The sequence below is a fragment of the Rhinatrema bivittatum genome, chromosome 1, assembly GCF_901001135.1.
Source record: "Rhinatrema bivittatum chromosome 1, aRhiBiv1.1, whole genome shotgun sequence".
In the NCBI taxonomy this organism is placed as follows: domain Eukaryota; kingdom Metazoa; phylum Chordata; class Amphibia; order Gymnophiona; family Rhinatrematidae; genus Rhinatrema; species Rhinatrema bivittatum.
In genome coordinates, this window is record NC_042615.1 from 263,236,550 (window position 1) to 263,253,928 (window position 17,379).

The window sequence follows — 17,379 nt, forward strand, 5'->3', positions numbered from 1 at the left end:
GCTATCGCATACTTATATCTTGTGAATTACTATTATAGATTGCAGACAGGAAGCGGTATTCGCTCCACAAGGGCCTATGTTCCTAAAACTCTTCAAAGACTCTCTTCTATTCCAGAAGCCATCTCATACACAGATATTGTGAGTTCTCATTCCAGACTGCATATAGGAACCAGTACTCGCCTACGGCTCCTGTTCCTGAATATACTGAAGACTCTCTGTTGCATAGAAGCCATTACAGATATCTACAATTGTGAGTGTATCATCTACTACTGGTTATATATCCAGCATACCCTGTCTACTCACTACTTATAGTCTCTCTCTACAGCTCAGCAACCCAGAGACCGCAATTCCAGTATCAGAGGAACTTCAGCCCTGCTGGGCACATCAGCTCACTAATGCCACCTCTGGTTATTCTACTTCCTGTCTAATAAAGAACTATCTGTGTTTGTCTCCATATTCCAGCCTAGCCAGTGGTCCCTCTCAGGATATCCTCCTGGGGGCGCTGTCATCTGCCATTGGCCCAGGGATTCACCAGTTTACATTAAGTGTTCATTCCTTACACTACTAGAGCGGTATTATACAGGCTGCCACTCTGTGGGAGGCCAACCCACTACAGATTATTAACTCCGCCTACGGAGTATTACAATTGTTCGCTCCTCTCCTTTGGCAGAGTGATCCATATCTGGTTGCCAACTCCCTAGCAGACTTATACAGATCGCTAACTCCTAGTAGCAGATTGACAACAGATTGCTAACTCCTCCCTCTCCTGAAGGAGATCGATAACAGATTGCTAGCTCCTCCCCTTGGGGGAGAGCATTGAACAGATTGCTAACTCCAGTGAATCCAGCTAAAAGTATTTGGAGAAGCAGTACTCTTGGGAATCCAGCTAAAAGTATTTGATGTCTGTAGCCATGGACCCGGCTCACCTTTCTGCCTTGCAAGCTATTCCAGGCTTAGCTCAATGCCTCTCAGAACAGCAAGAAACCTTGGAGAAACTTACTGCAGCTTTTCACCAGCTTCACATACAGAAGGCACAAGGCACAGCTTCTTTTTTTTTTTTTTTTAATTTATACTTTATTAATTTTCTTTCGTAAATACAGAAATTAAACATAACCAACATAAGAAAGGTACCGTTTGTTACACTTCAAACTAGTACCTAAACTATTCATTAGCAACATACTTATTTGTTTTATAACAAATCAACTGGCAATCATTTATTAGACAATAAGATAATACCAGGGGTAATTTAACATAAGGGAGATCAAAAAGGAAAATCAAATATTTCTCACAATCACTCACAGTTCTACTCTGATATTTACTTTTTACTCACTGGGCAATGGGGAAGAGGTGACTAATTTTCTCTGCTCTATAAAGTTTTTTAGATGCTCGGGTAAGAAAAAAACAAATAAATCTTGCTCTTTCTTTAACAAACATTTACAAGGGAATCTCAAAGTGAAGGAGTCCCCCATATTTATCACTTCTTGACGAAAAAGTAAAAACCCCTTTCTTCTAAGTTGTGTAGTATAAGATAAATCTGGGAAAATCTTTACAGCATTATCATAATACATAACAGGGTAGTTAGCAAAATATTTTTTCATCACCTTATTCAGGTGAGACAAATGAGCAAAGGATACTAATAAAACTCCCCTGTCTATAATTTGATTAGAGTTTTCAAGAAAATTAGAAAGATTTCCCTGAAAAGGCATTTCTAATGTCTCTAAGTTAGAATTTTTCTTGGGAAGAAAATAACAGAAACTTATCACAGGCAACTCTTCTTCAGGAAACAACAATACTTCCCTAAGAAATTTTTTAAGCGTCTCAATTGGAGTCTGACCCACCACTCTAGGGAAGTTGAGCAGCCTTAAATTTAGACGCCTAGAGTTGTTTTCAATTGATTCTAATCTTTTAGACAATACATCTCTATCTATTGCTACAGCTGCTTGGAATTCTAGGTTCTTTTTACCCATTTCTTCTAGACTTTTTACTTTCTCCTCCACTTTAATAACCTCATTATGCACCACTGCTATATCTTGTAAATTTTTCCCCGCAATAGTGTCTATTTTCTTTTCTAATCCTTTCATATTTGTAGCCATAGTAGCCATCAAGACCCACAATAGCTCCAGTGTTACCACTGTAGGGCGAGTCAGTATTCCCACGGCCTCACTTCCAACAGTCAGTTCTATTCCTCCAGTTGCAGTAGTTTGAGGGGTCTGCTCCTCCACCACCCCTGTCAGAACCTCCCCAATTCTATCTGTTTCTGGGATATTTCCATCAGAATTAACCAAGTTAAACTTGGGTTCTGGTATACTTAACTGTCCCGAGATGTTTCCTGGTGGGGCCTCTCCAGCCCTCTGCAAAGGTGGTAAACCTTGATTTGGGCTCAGCGAAGCCTCCTCTAATAGTCCTGACCCTCCTCCCAAAGGGTCTGGGCTCGCAGTATCATTGGTTGCTGGATTCTGCAGAGTAGTAGCGGTCATAAACCGAACAATTTCCTGTTGGATCGGTGAAGGGAGAGGCACAGAGGGGAAAACCCTTACCTTTCCCTTCCGCTTTGGGGGCATAATTAATCAATTTTAGATTCTTCCAAAACAAGAACTTCGGTATGTCCGATAAACTGTGTTTATATTATTATCCCTGGGGCAGACAAAAATCCGGCAAGGAGTGTCCCACTTCCTCACTGCTCCGAACGAAGCCAAACAAAGCCGTGCGTGCGGCTTTGGCGGCGCGCCGGTGGCTGCGGCGTGCCGCTCTAGCGCCGAATTTGTAGGCGCTGAGGCTCCTCTAGGTGACGTCAGGATCGGAGCGGAGGGATGGCGACGCTGGGCCTCCAGGTAATTCTCCACATCCGGGGTTGTCCGCAGCTTACCCGCAGCTCTAGCGCCGAATTTGTAGGCGCTGAGGCTCCTCTAGGTGACGTCAGGATCGGGGCGGAGGGATGGCGACGCTGGGCCTCCAGGTAACTCTCCACATCCGGGGTTGTCCGCAGCTTACCCGCCGCTCTAGCGCCGAATTTGTAGATGCTGAGGCTCCTCTAGGTGACGTCAGGATCGGGGCAGAGGGATGGCGACGCTGGGCCTCCAGGTAACTCTCCACATCCGGGGTTGTCCGCAGCTTACCCGCAGCTCTAGCGCCGAATTTGTAGGCGCTGAGGCTCCTCTAGGTGACGTCAGGATCGGGGCGGAGGGATGGCGACGCTGGGCCTCCAGGTAACTCTCCACATCCGGGGTTGTCCGCAGCTTACCCGCAGCTCTAGCGCCGAATTTGTAGGCGCTGAAGCTCCTCTAGGTGACGTCAGGATCGGGGCGGAGGGATGGCGACGCTGGGCCTCCAGGTAACTCTACACATCCGGGGTTGTCCGCAGCTTACCCGCCGCTCTAGCGCCGAATTTGTAGGCGCTGAGGCTCCTCTAGGTGACGTCAGGATCGGGGCGGAGGGATGGCGACGCTGGGCCTCCAGGTAACTCTACACATCCAGGGTTGTCCGCAGCTTACCCGCCGCTCTAGCGCCGAATTTGTAGGCACTGAGGCTCCTCTAGGTGACGTCAGGATCGGGGTGGAGGGATGGTGACGCTGGGCCTCCAGGTAACTCTCCACATCCGAGGTTGTCCGCCACAAGGCACAGCTTCTATACAAGAAGGTCTGTTACCAGAGGTAACTTTAATATCAGCTGTTCCACTGGCGGCGCCTATTCAATTCTCCAGAGAACTCCAAAAGACTCGGGGCTTCTTGAACCAGTGTAGCTTACATTTCACCTTACAACCTTCATTGTTTCCCACAGGCCTCTCTAAGACCAGCTACATTCTGTCTTATTTGGATGGGAGAGCCTTATCGTGGGCATCTACCTTGTGGGAACGCAAGGACCCTATCTTGCAGGACATAGAAGGATTTATGGACTTATTTAAATCCATTTTTTATGACCCTGCTCGTATGTCTGTTGCTGGATTTGCTTTGGTGGACCTGAAGCAAAGCAACAGATCTCTGGCGGAATTTGCCATTGAATTTAAAACTCTTGTAGCGGAACTTCGCTGGGACCCCAGATGTCTGAAGACACTCTTTTGCAGAGGCCTGGACACCCGCGTAAAGGACAAGCTGGCTGCTCGTCAGACACCTAACTCGCTGGAAGAATTAATAGCCTTAGCTACTCGGATTGACTGGCGACTCCGAGACAAGGTGAAGGAACTCTGACCTAAGGTGTTACCTGGGTTGAAGCTAACCAGTTCTCCTGCACTGCGAGGGGGTACAGCACCTCCTGCTGTGGAGAAAAAGGAACCAAAGGAACCTGGTCACGGTCACCTGACTTCTAAAGAGAGAAGATTTAGGAGGAAGAACGGCCTGTGCATGTACTGTGGTCAGCCAGGCCATGATGTTTCTGTTTGCCCTATTCGTCCGGGAAACAGACAAGCCTGAGTCCCACGGGAGGACTATTCTTGGGCTATACAGCACTATCTCCTCCAGTCTCTGTGATTCCTGAACCAGCGATGGTTCAAACCTCTGTCCTGAAGGACTCAGGGGCAGGAGGTAACTTTATTCTCAGATGTTTTGTGGAAGACCTGAGGAGTCCATTCAGCAAATTTAAAGATCCACTATTGTATCACAATTTGAAGTGGGCCTTGGACGATTGTTTTTACCACCACTTCTTTTGAGGATCTTATCAACATCACCAGCAGTTTTTTTTATTTACCTGCTCTGATTCCTCCTGTTTTTGTTCTTATAATTAACATTGATAAATTCCCAAGAAAAATAAACTGAAAACAAAGGTCCCTATACATAGTACAGAACAGTTGTTTAGGATCTGTTAGTAATATCCTTTTTATCATTTTCTCCTACACCATTTCTGGTTTTCTAGCTTCAAGTTTTTTATCGGTTGATCTAGGAATGAATAATTGAGGTCTATAATATACATGAAGAATGTATGGAAGGATGACATCTATTTTCTAACTATCGGACCGATACAGTACAGTGCGCTCCACCGGAGCGCACTGTACTGTATCACACTGTTAGCACTATCACACTGTATCGCACGATTGCACTGTTAGCCCGGATTTGGATGCGAGTTTTTGATGCGCTAGCTTTACCCCTTATATACAGTAAGGGGTAATAGCGCGTCGAAAACGCGAGGCCAACCCCCCAAAAACTAATAGCGCTCGCAACATGCAAATGCATGTTGATGGCCCTATTAGTTATTCCCGTGCGATACAGAAAGCAAATTGTGCAGCCAAGCCGCACATTTTACTTTCAGAAATTAACGCCTGCCAAAGGCTGGCGTTAATTTCGGCCGGCACCGGGAAAGTGTATAGAAAAGCAGTAAAAACTGCTTTTCTGAACACCCTCCGATTTAATATCAGAGCGATATTAAGTCGGAGGCCCCAAAAATAAAAAAAAATTTAAATAATAAAAAAAAAATTTGTAAATGTACCCACGGGTCGGAAGACGGATGCTCAATTATGCCGGCGTCCGTTTTCCGAACCCGTGGCTGTCAGCGGGCTCAAGAATCGACGCCGGAAAAACTGGGCGTCGGCTGTCAATCCCGCTGACAGCCACCGCTCCTGTCAAAAAGGAGGCACTAGGGACGCGCTAGTGTCCCTAGCGCCTCTTTTTACCGCGGGCCCTCATTTGCATCTTCTTCCCCCATGAATCGCGTGCACAGGAGAGTGACTCGCCCACTCTCCCGCGACTTTTACTGAATCGGCCTGAAAAATAGAGAAAAGGTGCCCCTCCCCCACCAACATCACCAATATGCACATTAAGCTCCATTCCCTCTCCCTCCCTGTACTCTCCAGTTCCTCCCCTCTCTCTCTATTGTCCAATCCACTCTCTACTACCATATATGGAAATTGAGCTCTGCCCCCTCCCTTCTCTGACTTGTCCAATCCCCTCTCTCCCATCACACAGTACAGTACTCAGCCTGCATTCTCTAACACCACGCATCTCAATTAAGGCTTTCCTACACTTCACAGTATTACCCAATCCTTAGATGGGCTTTCACTACTAGTTAACTATAAATGTAAAGTAAGAAACTGGAAGTGGGAGCTGGGCGTGGAGCTTGGTTGTTTTGCTAGCTCCCGCCCCAAAAGGTCTTCTGCTGTCCCTTCAAATCACCGCAAAACAAGTATTTCCACGCAGTTTTGCAATTAGACATAACGGCGCAAGAAAATAAAAAGCCCCCAGTTGGCGCGTGTTGCTGTTTGTGAATGTAATGGACCTCTCCCGTTCACCGTCGCACATCGTCACGGGAGACTCAGAGCCCGAGGATACGACTACGCGGGGCACGAGGCCAGTGCAGCACCGCCTTCCGGAAGTGCGCGCGAGCTGCCCGGCGCCTCTCCGGCTCTGCCGGATCAGGAAGCGCCGCGTGTCCCCGCACATCAGCCCCGTTCCGGACATGGCAGCGCTCTACGGCGGCGTGGAGGGGTGAGCGCGAGACCCCTGCATCCAGTCCGGTGGATGCCGGGCGGGGCTTAGGGCAAAGGGGGTTGGTTTAGTTCTCCGACTGAACGTGAAAGGCTGCGGGGAGCTTTGCAGGAGGTGCTAGAGCTCTGTCTCCAATACCTTTATTCCCCTGTCGCCGCTGTGGTTTATTCCGACCCGCACTTTGCATCCTATTATTCCGGGAGGGTTCATACCCTTTGTCGAAGGTTTTGTTTTGACTGCTTACTGGGGTTTTCGGATGATCTAGTATAACGACGGTGCATCCTGTTTTTCTTTTCTTCATTTTTGTAACTCTTGATACGATTTGTTTCTTATACTTTGTGGAATAAAAAGCGTGCACCTTTAACTATGGGCACCCATCTATTCAAAGTGGTTTAAAAAGAAATAGACTTTTTTTTTTTCATTGATGATCTCCTGCTAGTTTTCTATTTGCTACTTTCAGCGGGGGGCTGTGGGGATGTATTGGCAGATGATCCCTATCCATAGTGGGATAACTATGTTTATACGTGCATAATTAGAAAAAATTATACGGCACTACCTGAGAAACTAAAAAGAAAAATCGGAATGAATAAGCTTGATGTTAAACATTTTATTAGCTGCATCTGTTAATTTAATAGTTAATTTTCTTAGCACAGCCACATTAAACCACATGTACTACGAGAAGTCCATCTGCTATTGATCATATTGACTTAGGGAATAGCCACTGCTTATTAGTAACATGGGTTCTCTTTAATGTTTGGTTACTTGCCAGGTACCTGTAACCTGGATTGGACTTTGTTGGAAACAGGATGCTGGGCTTCATGGACTGAGCCAATATGGCAACGTCTTAAGTTTATTTTTTTTCTCTTAGCCGTAGAGACAAAACAAGGGGGAAACCCCATTAGTATGGCTGGCCCTTTGGGTTCCTAGAAGTTTCATTCTAAGACCATTCATGTACCCAGCGTGGTTTCAACATTTTTAAATATTGTGGAATCACTTTTGTATCTTTTTATGATTCAAGAATCTCGTGTCTGAAAGCCTGCCTATAAGATTGTGTCATCAAGTATGTAGTTGGTATTAAATAATAAATATACAATATGTGGACCCTTAACTGAGGACTTTGTGACTCATTTGATGTGCTTGCATACGTGGAAGTAGTGTTGGTGTTTTCTTCCTGGTCCTTTTAATTCTTGACTTTTTCCCCCGATTGATTTTTTTTTTTAACAATACCAGTTTTCAGTTGCCGATCTGATTTTTGTCTAGTAAATCAAAAACTGAGATGCCACTAGCAATTTTGACATCTTAGCCAGAGTTGCTGTCAGGTGGACACCCCTTCTCATTTCCTTTGGTCAGTAAAATAATTCACAGTGCTCTCTTCCTTCTTCTAGTTTGTGGTTCCTGTAGGGGTTGGTTCTCAGATTAGGAAACTTGATTAGCATGATAATTTGTTCCTTTTCAAATATTGACATATGGAAGGATTTTCATAGCAGATAGCACAGGGCAATTCATACACCAAGTGATCTTCCACACCGTGTGCTTGTTGATAATCATTAATCCTGTACTTCATATTTTTTAAATTATTTTTTGTATATAAAACCATAAGAGTAAGGCTTAGGTAAGTCTGAATGTGAGCTTGCAAGGTGTCGTTCCCTCCCCCCCCGCACACCTGCAACAGTAACGGCGAGAAGCCGCCTTGCGCTTCGCCCCATTCGGAACGGCACTAGTACGAGAGGGAAGATCGCTGACATCGGTGCTTCCGAAGATAAAATGCTGGAATGCATCCCCTGAAGCACAAACATGGTGCTGCATGCATATAAGGGAAATGATTGCTCTTATGACTTTCTATGCAGAAATAGTTTAAAAACCTGTAAAGTAGTAGAGGATTAATAATTTATATAAACATGCATGTTGGTGTGGAAAAGCACTTAGCGTGGGGTAAATTCATATTTCTATCTGATTTTCCTGTGTTTCAGTATTTGAAAGTGTTAGTATATGGAAAACGTTTTGTACTTTGCCTGTATTGGAGACTTATTGTGAGTGTTGTTAACAGTAGTAATAGTGAAATAAAATTATGAGACACAGGATAGTTTCAGAATTCTGGTGATGCTTTCTTCTTCCCTGCCTCTCTGTGTCGGGTCGTACAGCAACAGACCAGGCCCCCTGTCAGGTCACGTGGGTAAGTGGATTGGCCTCTGGCCAGTTCCTGCAGCATCCTGCTGGCCAGGATGGGATTAAGATTTTGGCACCCATAGGCATAACTGGAGAGCTGGGGGCGGAGGAGCCCAAAGTGCCAAAACTGCACCCCTTTAAAGCAGCACCAGTGCACGGCCTTGAAACAAGCAGAAGCAGGCTCCTCTTTAGCAGCTTCAAAATTCGGCACCCTAATTAGCCTGTGTTGCACGTGCCTAAATCTGGGTGCCTCTGCTTTTTCTCAGAGCTTGGCTATAGTGTGCCTAGGCTGGGGTGAACGTTTTCTCTGGAGCTGCAGGAGAAAGGAAGTGGAATTTGTGCTATCCCTGGCAGTGCTTGGCCCTTGGCTGTGGTGGATGTCCCATGTTAGCCAGGATATGAAGCCTCTGTGCACTGAAATGCTTAATGCTGTGGGGGGTTTTGTTGTTTGTTTTAAGGAGGTAAAAGTAATTTTTTGGATCCAAATAATTTATATCTACTTTAACCTTTTTTATGGAACCCCCTAGTGAGACCTTGCAGAACCCAAAGAGTTTGCTAGAGAGCTGTTGATTTTTATTGGAGCAGAAAATAATTGCTCTACTCCCATGTCAGCCCATCCCCTTCTGCTGCTTCTGATGGAAAAGCAGAGCAGCCTGCAGAGTCTGCTCCAGACTTGCCCCCTTCTGCTCCCTCCATGCTGCCTGAATGGAAGGGCTAGAGCAGTACATTCCTCCAGTGCCACATTCTGAAGGCACATCTGATCCTGGGATGAAACTGCCTACATTGCATAAGCCTGGCCATGGGGGTTGTGTGTCGATTGGGTGAGAGTTGCCTGGAAGGGCCAGAATTAGGATGGATAGCCCTAGTTGCGCAAATCATGCTGGAGACTTGGAGGATAACTATTTCAAGGGAGAAGTCGATACATCTAAGTGCATGTCGGCATATGTCAGACTTACAAGGGAAGTTTACTCTTCTTAAGCAGTAGCTCCAGGGCTTAAATTGTAGACAAAAAGGAAGTGAAACTGTGGAGAGTGGTGAGATGGGTGGGGCCAGGGCCAGGTGTGACCTGTGCAAAGGGGCAGGACCAGGGCCGGATGTAAACCCTCTCGCTCACACATACCCAGACACATTCTTCACACTCTTAACATGCTCGATGAGCACTGGTGTAGGCAAAGGACAGCTGGGGGTTTTGGGGACGCAGGATCACTAGGGGTAAGGAGAAGAAGGTAGCTGGAAAGAATGGGGCTCTCCCTAAGCCCCGCCTTCTCTCTGCCCTGGTGATCATGATCCTCCGTTCCAATCCTCCCAAAACAATTCCAAGGTAGTCCTTGTCCCTCCTTCTCCCAAAGATCCTAAAGCTCTTAAGTCTAACACCCTATCCCTGGTGATCCTCAGGTCCTTCCTTTCCCTGGAAAATCGCCCTTTGCAGCAACTCTCCTCCTCTCCCTCCTCAGCCAGTAAAATGGAGGCATCTTCTTCAAGCCAGAATCAGCCGGCTCCCCTCTGCTTTGGGGGGGTGGGGGAGGGGGGCAGGAGCAGATTGCTGTGCACTCTCCGCTGTCCTCCGTCTCCTTGGACAGGGGTGGGAGGGGCCTGGAATTCAATAGCATAACCTTCTCTTTGCTTTCTTGGGGGTGAAAGGAAGGGGGAGCAATGCCGTATGTTCTCACTCACTCTTCTCTCCTTCTCCTCACCACGCCCAATCCTTTCCCTACCCACTCAGATCACTCACAGATTGCCCGCCATCTCACTCACATCTCATAGTCCTCCCAATCCTCTCACTCAGACAGCATCTTTGATACTCATCTTGCTCTTTGCCCTTTCCCCCACACAACCCACTGTCTCTCCGATCCCTTCACTCACACTTTTTCTCTCCCACATCACTCACTCTCCTTCACCTCCTCCTGATCCACTACCTGACTCCCCCCTGCCATCATTCCCTCATTGACACTTGGCCCTTTTCATCCTTCCCAGTCACTAGCTGCAGAAGTGGCAGGACCTGGGATAATGGTGGGATAAATAGGAAGCCAATACACCCAGGATTTTAGGTAGAAAGCTGAAATCCAGAACCTCCAAGGTGGCATTCTATGAAATGCGAGGCAGGCAGAGCGCTGGAGTCTCAATGCGTGGATGAGCCGATGGTGCAAGGAAGAGGGATTCAGTTTTGTAAGGAACTGGACAACCTTTTGGGGAAGGGGGAAACTTTTCCGAAAACACGGGCTCCACCTTAACCAAAATGGAACCAGGCTGCTGGGGCTAACTTTTAAAAAGGAGACAGAGCATCTTTTAAACTAGAACAAGGGGGAAAGCCGACGGTCAGTGAGCAGTGCATGGTTCGGAAGAATGTATCTTTGAAGGATACTAATGAAACAGGAGAGTTAGGGCATCCCAGCAGAGAGGTTCCAATAAATGCAAAAGTAGCCCATGTGCCTATAAATAATGAATCACCTAAGCTAAAGAATTCCAAATTCCCTGTACGTACCAGGATCAGTCCAGGACACCTGGGTTGTGACTCCGCACCAGTAGATGGAGACAGACTAAAACTTGTGGGCGGAGCCATATAAGCCCCTGTGCCAGTCACAGCCCCTCAGTCTTACTCTGTCTCCAGTAGATGGTGCAGGTCTAGTCACAGCCCTGCCTGACCTGATTCTGGTGTTGGTGTTAGGTTTGAATTTTTTGGGCTAGGTTTTTTGTTAGGCATAGTTGTTTATATACCAAATTGGGGTTTTCTTTTAATCCCTTAGTCTCGGGTGCCCTGCCTCCCAGGGGGGTTGAGAGGTCCTGAGGGGACTACCCTCCCCCGGTTGAGGCCACTGCCAGGGTCGAGGACCCGGCTGGTCTAGTGGCAGCGTCAGGGGTGACACCGGGGAGCCCTGTTCACTCACCCCTGCAGGACTAGGGCTCCAGGACCCGGGACAGCGGCCTCAGCGTTTAAAAAAAAAAAAAAGTTTTCTGTTTTTATTTTGTTGCGGCCGGCTCTCCGTTGCTTCGGCGTCGCTGCTCCGTCGTTTTCGCGCAGGGGGGCGCCGCAGGCAAGAGGGAGGTCGCCGAATTATTTTTTTCTTTAATTTTCACGCGCCTCAGTTTTTTACTTCCCGCGGTCGCCGGCTTGCCGCACAGTTCTTCAGGCAAGGCCTGCGGGTCGGCGCGCGCGTGCGTTTTTCCAGGGAGGGCCTCTGCTCGGCCTGCATCCAGGACGGTGAAGCAACGTCCGGGGCATCGCGGGGGGCTCGGGCCCGGATCGCGCGTTCGCCGCCGCGAGGGGTAGGCCCAGTAAATAGGCCTCAGGACATTTTCCCGCTTAGCGCGGGAGCGGCGGCCATTTTGGCCACCGGCAAGGAATTCTCGTGGACCGCGGCAGGCAATTCGGCTCTCCCTCCCGCGTTATCCCCGCAGCGGGGTGCGGCGGGAGGGGGCGCCGAGGAGGGGCTTCGGCCCCGGGGGGATTCCGACGCCGATTCTTCCGAATCCGGGTCGTTTTTCTGAGGATTTCGCGAGCTTGCTGCGCAAGGTACTTAAGTACAAGCGCAGCAAGCGCTCCCGAGGGGGGTGCTCTGGGGAGGGCTCCAACCAGGCCCCACCGAGTAAGCGCAAGGCGAAAAAGACTGCGATGCTCGCCCAGGAGCCAGCGCGAGGGAAACGGCTTCCCCGGAGCGTACCTCAGGAGTCAGATCCAGAAGATTCCTCCACGGCGGATACTGATGGTCTCGAGGAGCCCCCGAGGGGGGCTGAGGAGACGGGGGCGGATGGCTCCACCCAGCCGGGCGCGGGAACAGGTACCCAGGCAGCGGACGGGGATGACCCCAAGGTAGTCCGTCTGTTCCGCAGAGAGGAACTGTCGCCATTCATCCCGGCCATTCTCCAGGACCTGGGGATAGAGGCTTCACCAGTGGTGGTCCGCCAGGAGGCCAATATGGATCCAGTACGACTGGGATACCCCGGAATTGGGGTTGAAAGTCAGCAAGGCCATGGATAAGCTCTACCCGCTCCCGGAGGAGGCGCTGGAGCTTCTGCAACTTCCAAAGGTGGATTCAGCGGTCTCCGCGGTGACGAAGAGGCCCACTATCCCGGTCACGGGGGCGACGGCCCTTCGGGATATACAAGACAGGAAGCTCGTAGTGCAGCTCAAGAAGATATTTGAGGTATCCGCCCTAGGGGTGCGGGCAACAATCTGCACTAACTTCGCCATGCGCGCTAGTTTACGCTGGGCCCAGGTCCTTCAGGCGAATGCAGGCCTGTTGGCGGAGGAGGCGTCTCAGGCTGATAGAGTGGAGGCGGCAATAGCTTATGGAGCTGACGCCCTCCACAACCTGCTGCGCACCTCTGCTAGGTGCATAGTAGCCGCGGTTTCGGCGCGCCGTCTCCTGTGGCTACGCAACTGGGCAGCGGATGGCTCTTCCAAAGCCCACCTGGGTTCGTTACCTTTCAAGGAGTTGGATGATTTGATGGTTTCTCTGGGGGAGAACAGGGCATTCAAGCTGCCCGAGGATAGGGCCAGGGCGCGGCCCTCCTTTCCGGCCAATGCCCGGTTCCGGGGGCCCAGGAAATCGCGCCCTCAAAGATCCGCCTGCTCTTCGTATAGACCATCTTCTTCCCGGATCACTCAATGGCAGCAGTCCTTTCGTGGGAAACGTTACGGGTAGCAAGGCGGGGCCCCGTCGGGTGCGGGGTCCAAGCCCTCGCATTGAACTCCGGCCGGTCCACCTCTCGTCGCGCCTGCGGCACGCCGTTCCAAATGTAGGGGCGCGGTTAACTTTATATTTCGAGGAGTGGACCAGGGTGACGTCGGGCCAGTGGGTCCTCGACGTGATAAGACACGGCTATGAGTTAGATTTTGCTCGCATCCCAGCGGACGAGTTCCTGGTCTCGCCCTGCAAGGCCCCAGGAAGAGGGCAGCGATGTTGGACACCTTCCGTCGGCTGGAAAGCTTGGGGGCCATATCCCCCGTCCCTGCCGATCGGCTTGGCTCGGGCCGTTACTCCATTTACTTCGTAGTTCCCAAGAAGGACGGCACTTCAAGGCCAATTCTGGACCTCAAAGGGGTAAACAGATGTCTTCGCGTTCCCCACTTCGAAATGGAAACGATTCGGTCAGTTATCGCTTCGGTGCGTCCGGGCGAATTTCTGGCTCCTCTGGATCTCACGGAGGCGTACCTTCACGTGGGCATTCAGCCATTGTGCCAGCAGTTTCTGAGGTTCTGCGTTCTGGGGAGGCACTACCAATTTCGGGCGCTTCCTTTTTGATCTTGCAACGGCGCCTCGAACATTCACGAAAGTGATGGTGGTAGTGGCGGTGCAGCTGCGACGGGAAGGTCTTCTGGTTCATCCTTACCTAGACGATTGGCTGATTCGGGCGAAGTCAGAGAGTCAGTGTCGACGGGTGGTGGACAGGGTCCTCCAGCTCTTGCAGTCCCTAGGCTGGGCGGTCAATTACAACAAAAGTTATTTGGCTCCCACTCAGTCCTTGGAATATCTGAGGGCCTTATTCGACAAGAAACGGGGCAGGGTAATCCTCTCTCAAGATCGGATATGCAAACTGCAATCTCAGGTGCGGCGTCTGTTGTCTCTTCGCCGTCCACGAGTCTGCGATTACCTGACGGTGCTGGGGTCTATGGCTTCAACGCTCGCGTTGGTACCCTGGGCGTTCGCTCACCTGCGGCCATTGCAGTATTCTTTGCTGTCCCGTTGGACACCAGTTTCGGAGGATTTCTACCTACCGCTCCCGCTTGTGGGTCCGGCGAGATCCAGTCTTCTTTGGTGGCTGGATCCAAGTCATCTGTCCTGTGGCGTATCCCTTCTCGTTCCCGACTGGACGGTGGTGGCCACGGATGCCAGTCTCTCCGGCTGGGGAGCAGTTTGCCTAGGGAAGTCGGTGCAAGGTCGTTGGTCAGCGTCGCAAGCTCAATGGTCCATCAACCGCCTCGAGACCAGAGCGGTCTGTCTGGCTCTCCAAGCCTTCATACCCTTGGTGCGGGGACAGGCGGTCCGAGTACTGTCAGACAACGCAACCACCGTGGCCTACATCAATCGTCAAGGAGGGACGAGAAGTCCACTGGTGGCGGAAGAGGTGAGAATTTTGATGGCCTGGTCGGAACAACATCTCAGCAGCATAGCAGCGTCTCACATTGCCGGGGTCGACAACGTGCAGGCGGATTTCTCAGCAGGCATCGTCTAGATCCCGGAGAGTGGGAACTGGTGGACGAGGCGTTTCTGCTCCTCTGCAGGACGTGGGGAGTTCCCCACTTGGATCTGGTGGCCACGTGGCACAACGCGAAGGCTCCGCGTTTTTTACAGTCGGCGTCGAGAGCGGGGAGCAGATGGCATCGATGCGCTGGTGCTCTCTTGGCCGACGGATGTGCTGCTGTACGTGTTTCCCCCGTGGCCACTGATCGGCAAGATCCTGCGGCGCGTAGAATTGCACCCATCCAACGTGATCATGGTGGCACCGGAGTGGCCACGCCGTCCATGGTTTGCAGACCTCATTCAATTGTCGGTGGGGGCTCCCCTTCGTCTCCACGGCTTCGCGGGGCTGCTTCATCAGGGCCCCGTCTGTTTGGAGGATGCGGATCACTTTTGTCTCGCGGCATGCTTTTGAGAGGAATCGGTTAAAGAGCAAAGTTTACTCGGACGCGGTTATTGCTACGCTGCTGAGGTCCCGGAAGCAGTCTCCGTCCCTGGCTTATGTCAGGGTCTGGGTAGTTTTTGAGGATTGGTGTATGAAGCGAGGTTTGGATCCCACCGCCGCTGCGGTCTCTGATATTCTGGCTTTCCTCCAGGTGGGACTGGCCAGAGGCTTGGCGTGCAGTTCCCTACGAGTCCAAGTGGCGGCACTTGGTTGTTTGTGGGGGAAGGTCGGGGGGATCCCCTCTGGCTCTTCACCCGGATATAGTCCGTTTCCTGAAGGGGGCTAAGCATCTCCGTCCTCCCTTGGGTCCTTCGTGTCCGGCTTGGGATCTTAATTGGGTTCTTTCTGCCTTATGTTCGGCACCGTTTGAGCCTTTTGCAGCGCTCTACTGTCAAGGATCTCACGTTGAAGACCGTGTTTCTGGTGGCGATTTCTTCGGCACGCCGTATCTCGGAATTGCAGGCGTGGTCATGTAGGGAGCCGTCCTTGCGACTCTCCGCCACAGGCGTTTCCTTGCGCACTGTCCCTTCTTTCTTCCGAAAGTCGTCTCGGCTTTTCATTTGAATCAATCCGTTGAACTTCCCGCTTTCGCGGTCGGGGAGTCGTCGGATCCGAAGACGAGAGACTTACGAAAGCTGGATGTGAGGAGGTCCCTCCTTCGCTATCTGGAGGTCACTAATCCTTTTCGGATAATGGATCATCTGTTTGTCCTCCTTTCTGGTCCCAAGAAAGGGGCTGCAGCGTCTCGCACGACGATCACCCATTGGCTCTAAGAGGCCATAGGCTCAGCGTACTTTGTACGGGGAAAGACTCCACCGGTGGGTCTTCGGGCTCATTCGACAAGGTCTCACGCTGCGTCCTGGGCGGAGTCTTCTCAGGTGTCGCCCCAAGAGATTGTAGGGCGGCTACCTGGCAGTCGTTGCATACCTTCGTCAGACATTACCGTCTGGATGTTCAGGCCGCTGAGGTCGGAGGGTTTGGAGAGAGGGTACTCCGAGCAGGACTCTCTGCTTCCCACCCTCGGTAAGTTGGCTCTGGTACATCCCAGGTGTCCTGGACTGATCCTGGTACGTACAGGGAAAGGAAAATTAGTTTCTTACCTGATAATTTTCGTTCCTGTAGTACCAAGGATCAGTCCAGGATCCCGCCCGCTGACGGAGAGTCTGCTCATCGTTGTTTCCTTGCGCTCACCGCTTGTTCACTCTCCCGGTTGGGGAGTCCGGTTCCCGCAGGGGTTGGAATTGTTTCCGATTAAATGGCAAGTTTTGTTAGTTAGCTATGGTTGCCTCTTTGGGTTTCTACTTTGACATTAGTTATGACTGAGGGGCTGTGACTGGCACAGGGGCTTATATGGCTCCGCCCACAAGTTTTAGTCTGTCTCCATCTACTGGTGCGGAGTCACAACCCAGGTGTCCTGGACTGATCCTTGGTACTACAGGAACGAAAATTATCAGGTAAGAAACTAATTTTCCTTTATCCATATGAAAAGCAGGTTGTTAATACAAACAAAAAACACACTTTAAAATGTCTGTATGCCAATTCCTGAAGTCTAAGAAGCAAGATGGGAGATTTAGAGTCTACAGCAGTGAATGATGAAACAGACATAACTGGCATTTTAGAGACCTGGTGGAAGGAGGATAACCAATGAGACAATGTTATATCAGGGTACAAATTATATCGCAATGTTAGGGAGGATCAACTTGCTGGGAGTGTAGCACTTTATGTCCAGGAGGGTATAGAGTCCAACAGGGTAAAGAATCATACAAGAGACTAAATGCTCAGTAGAATCTATATGGATAGAAATCCCATGTGTGTTGGGTAAAAGTATATTGATAGGAGTATACTATCATCCACCTGGACAAAATGGTCAGATAAATGATGAAATGCTAAGAGAAATCAGGGAAGCTAACTAATTTGGCAGTGCAGTAATAATGGGAGACTTCAATTACCCCAAAATTGACTGGGTAAATGTAACATCAGGACTTGCTAGAGACATAAAGTTCCTGGATGTAATAAATGACTGCATCATGGAGCAATTGGTTCAGAAACCAACACGAGAGGGAGCTATTTTAGATTTAATTCTTAGTAGAATGCAGGATTTGGTGAGAGAGGTAATGGTGGTAAGGCTGCTTGGCAATAGTGATCATAATATGATCAAATTTGAACTAATGACTGGAAG

At 49.9% G+C, this 17,379-nt stretch overlaps 1 protein-coding gene across 1 annotated transcript in view; it reads left to right on the forward strand.

Annotated features, from left to right (window-relative positions):
* Window positions 1–6,200: 6,200 nt before the first annotated feature.
* NAGK (N-acetylglucosamine kinase) overlaps window positions 6,201–17,379 on the forward strand; it is an 84,694-nt gene continuing 73,515 nt past the window's right edge. The window contains 1 exon segment of the mRNA XM_029594352.1: window positions 6,201–6,410. Coding sequence (XP_029450212.1) covers window positions 6,382–6,410 — 29 coding nt within the window. The 5' untranslated portion in view covers window positions 6,201–6,381.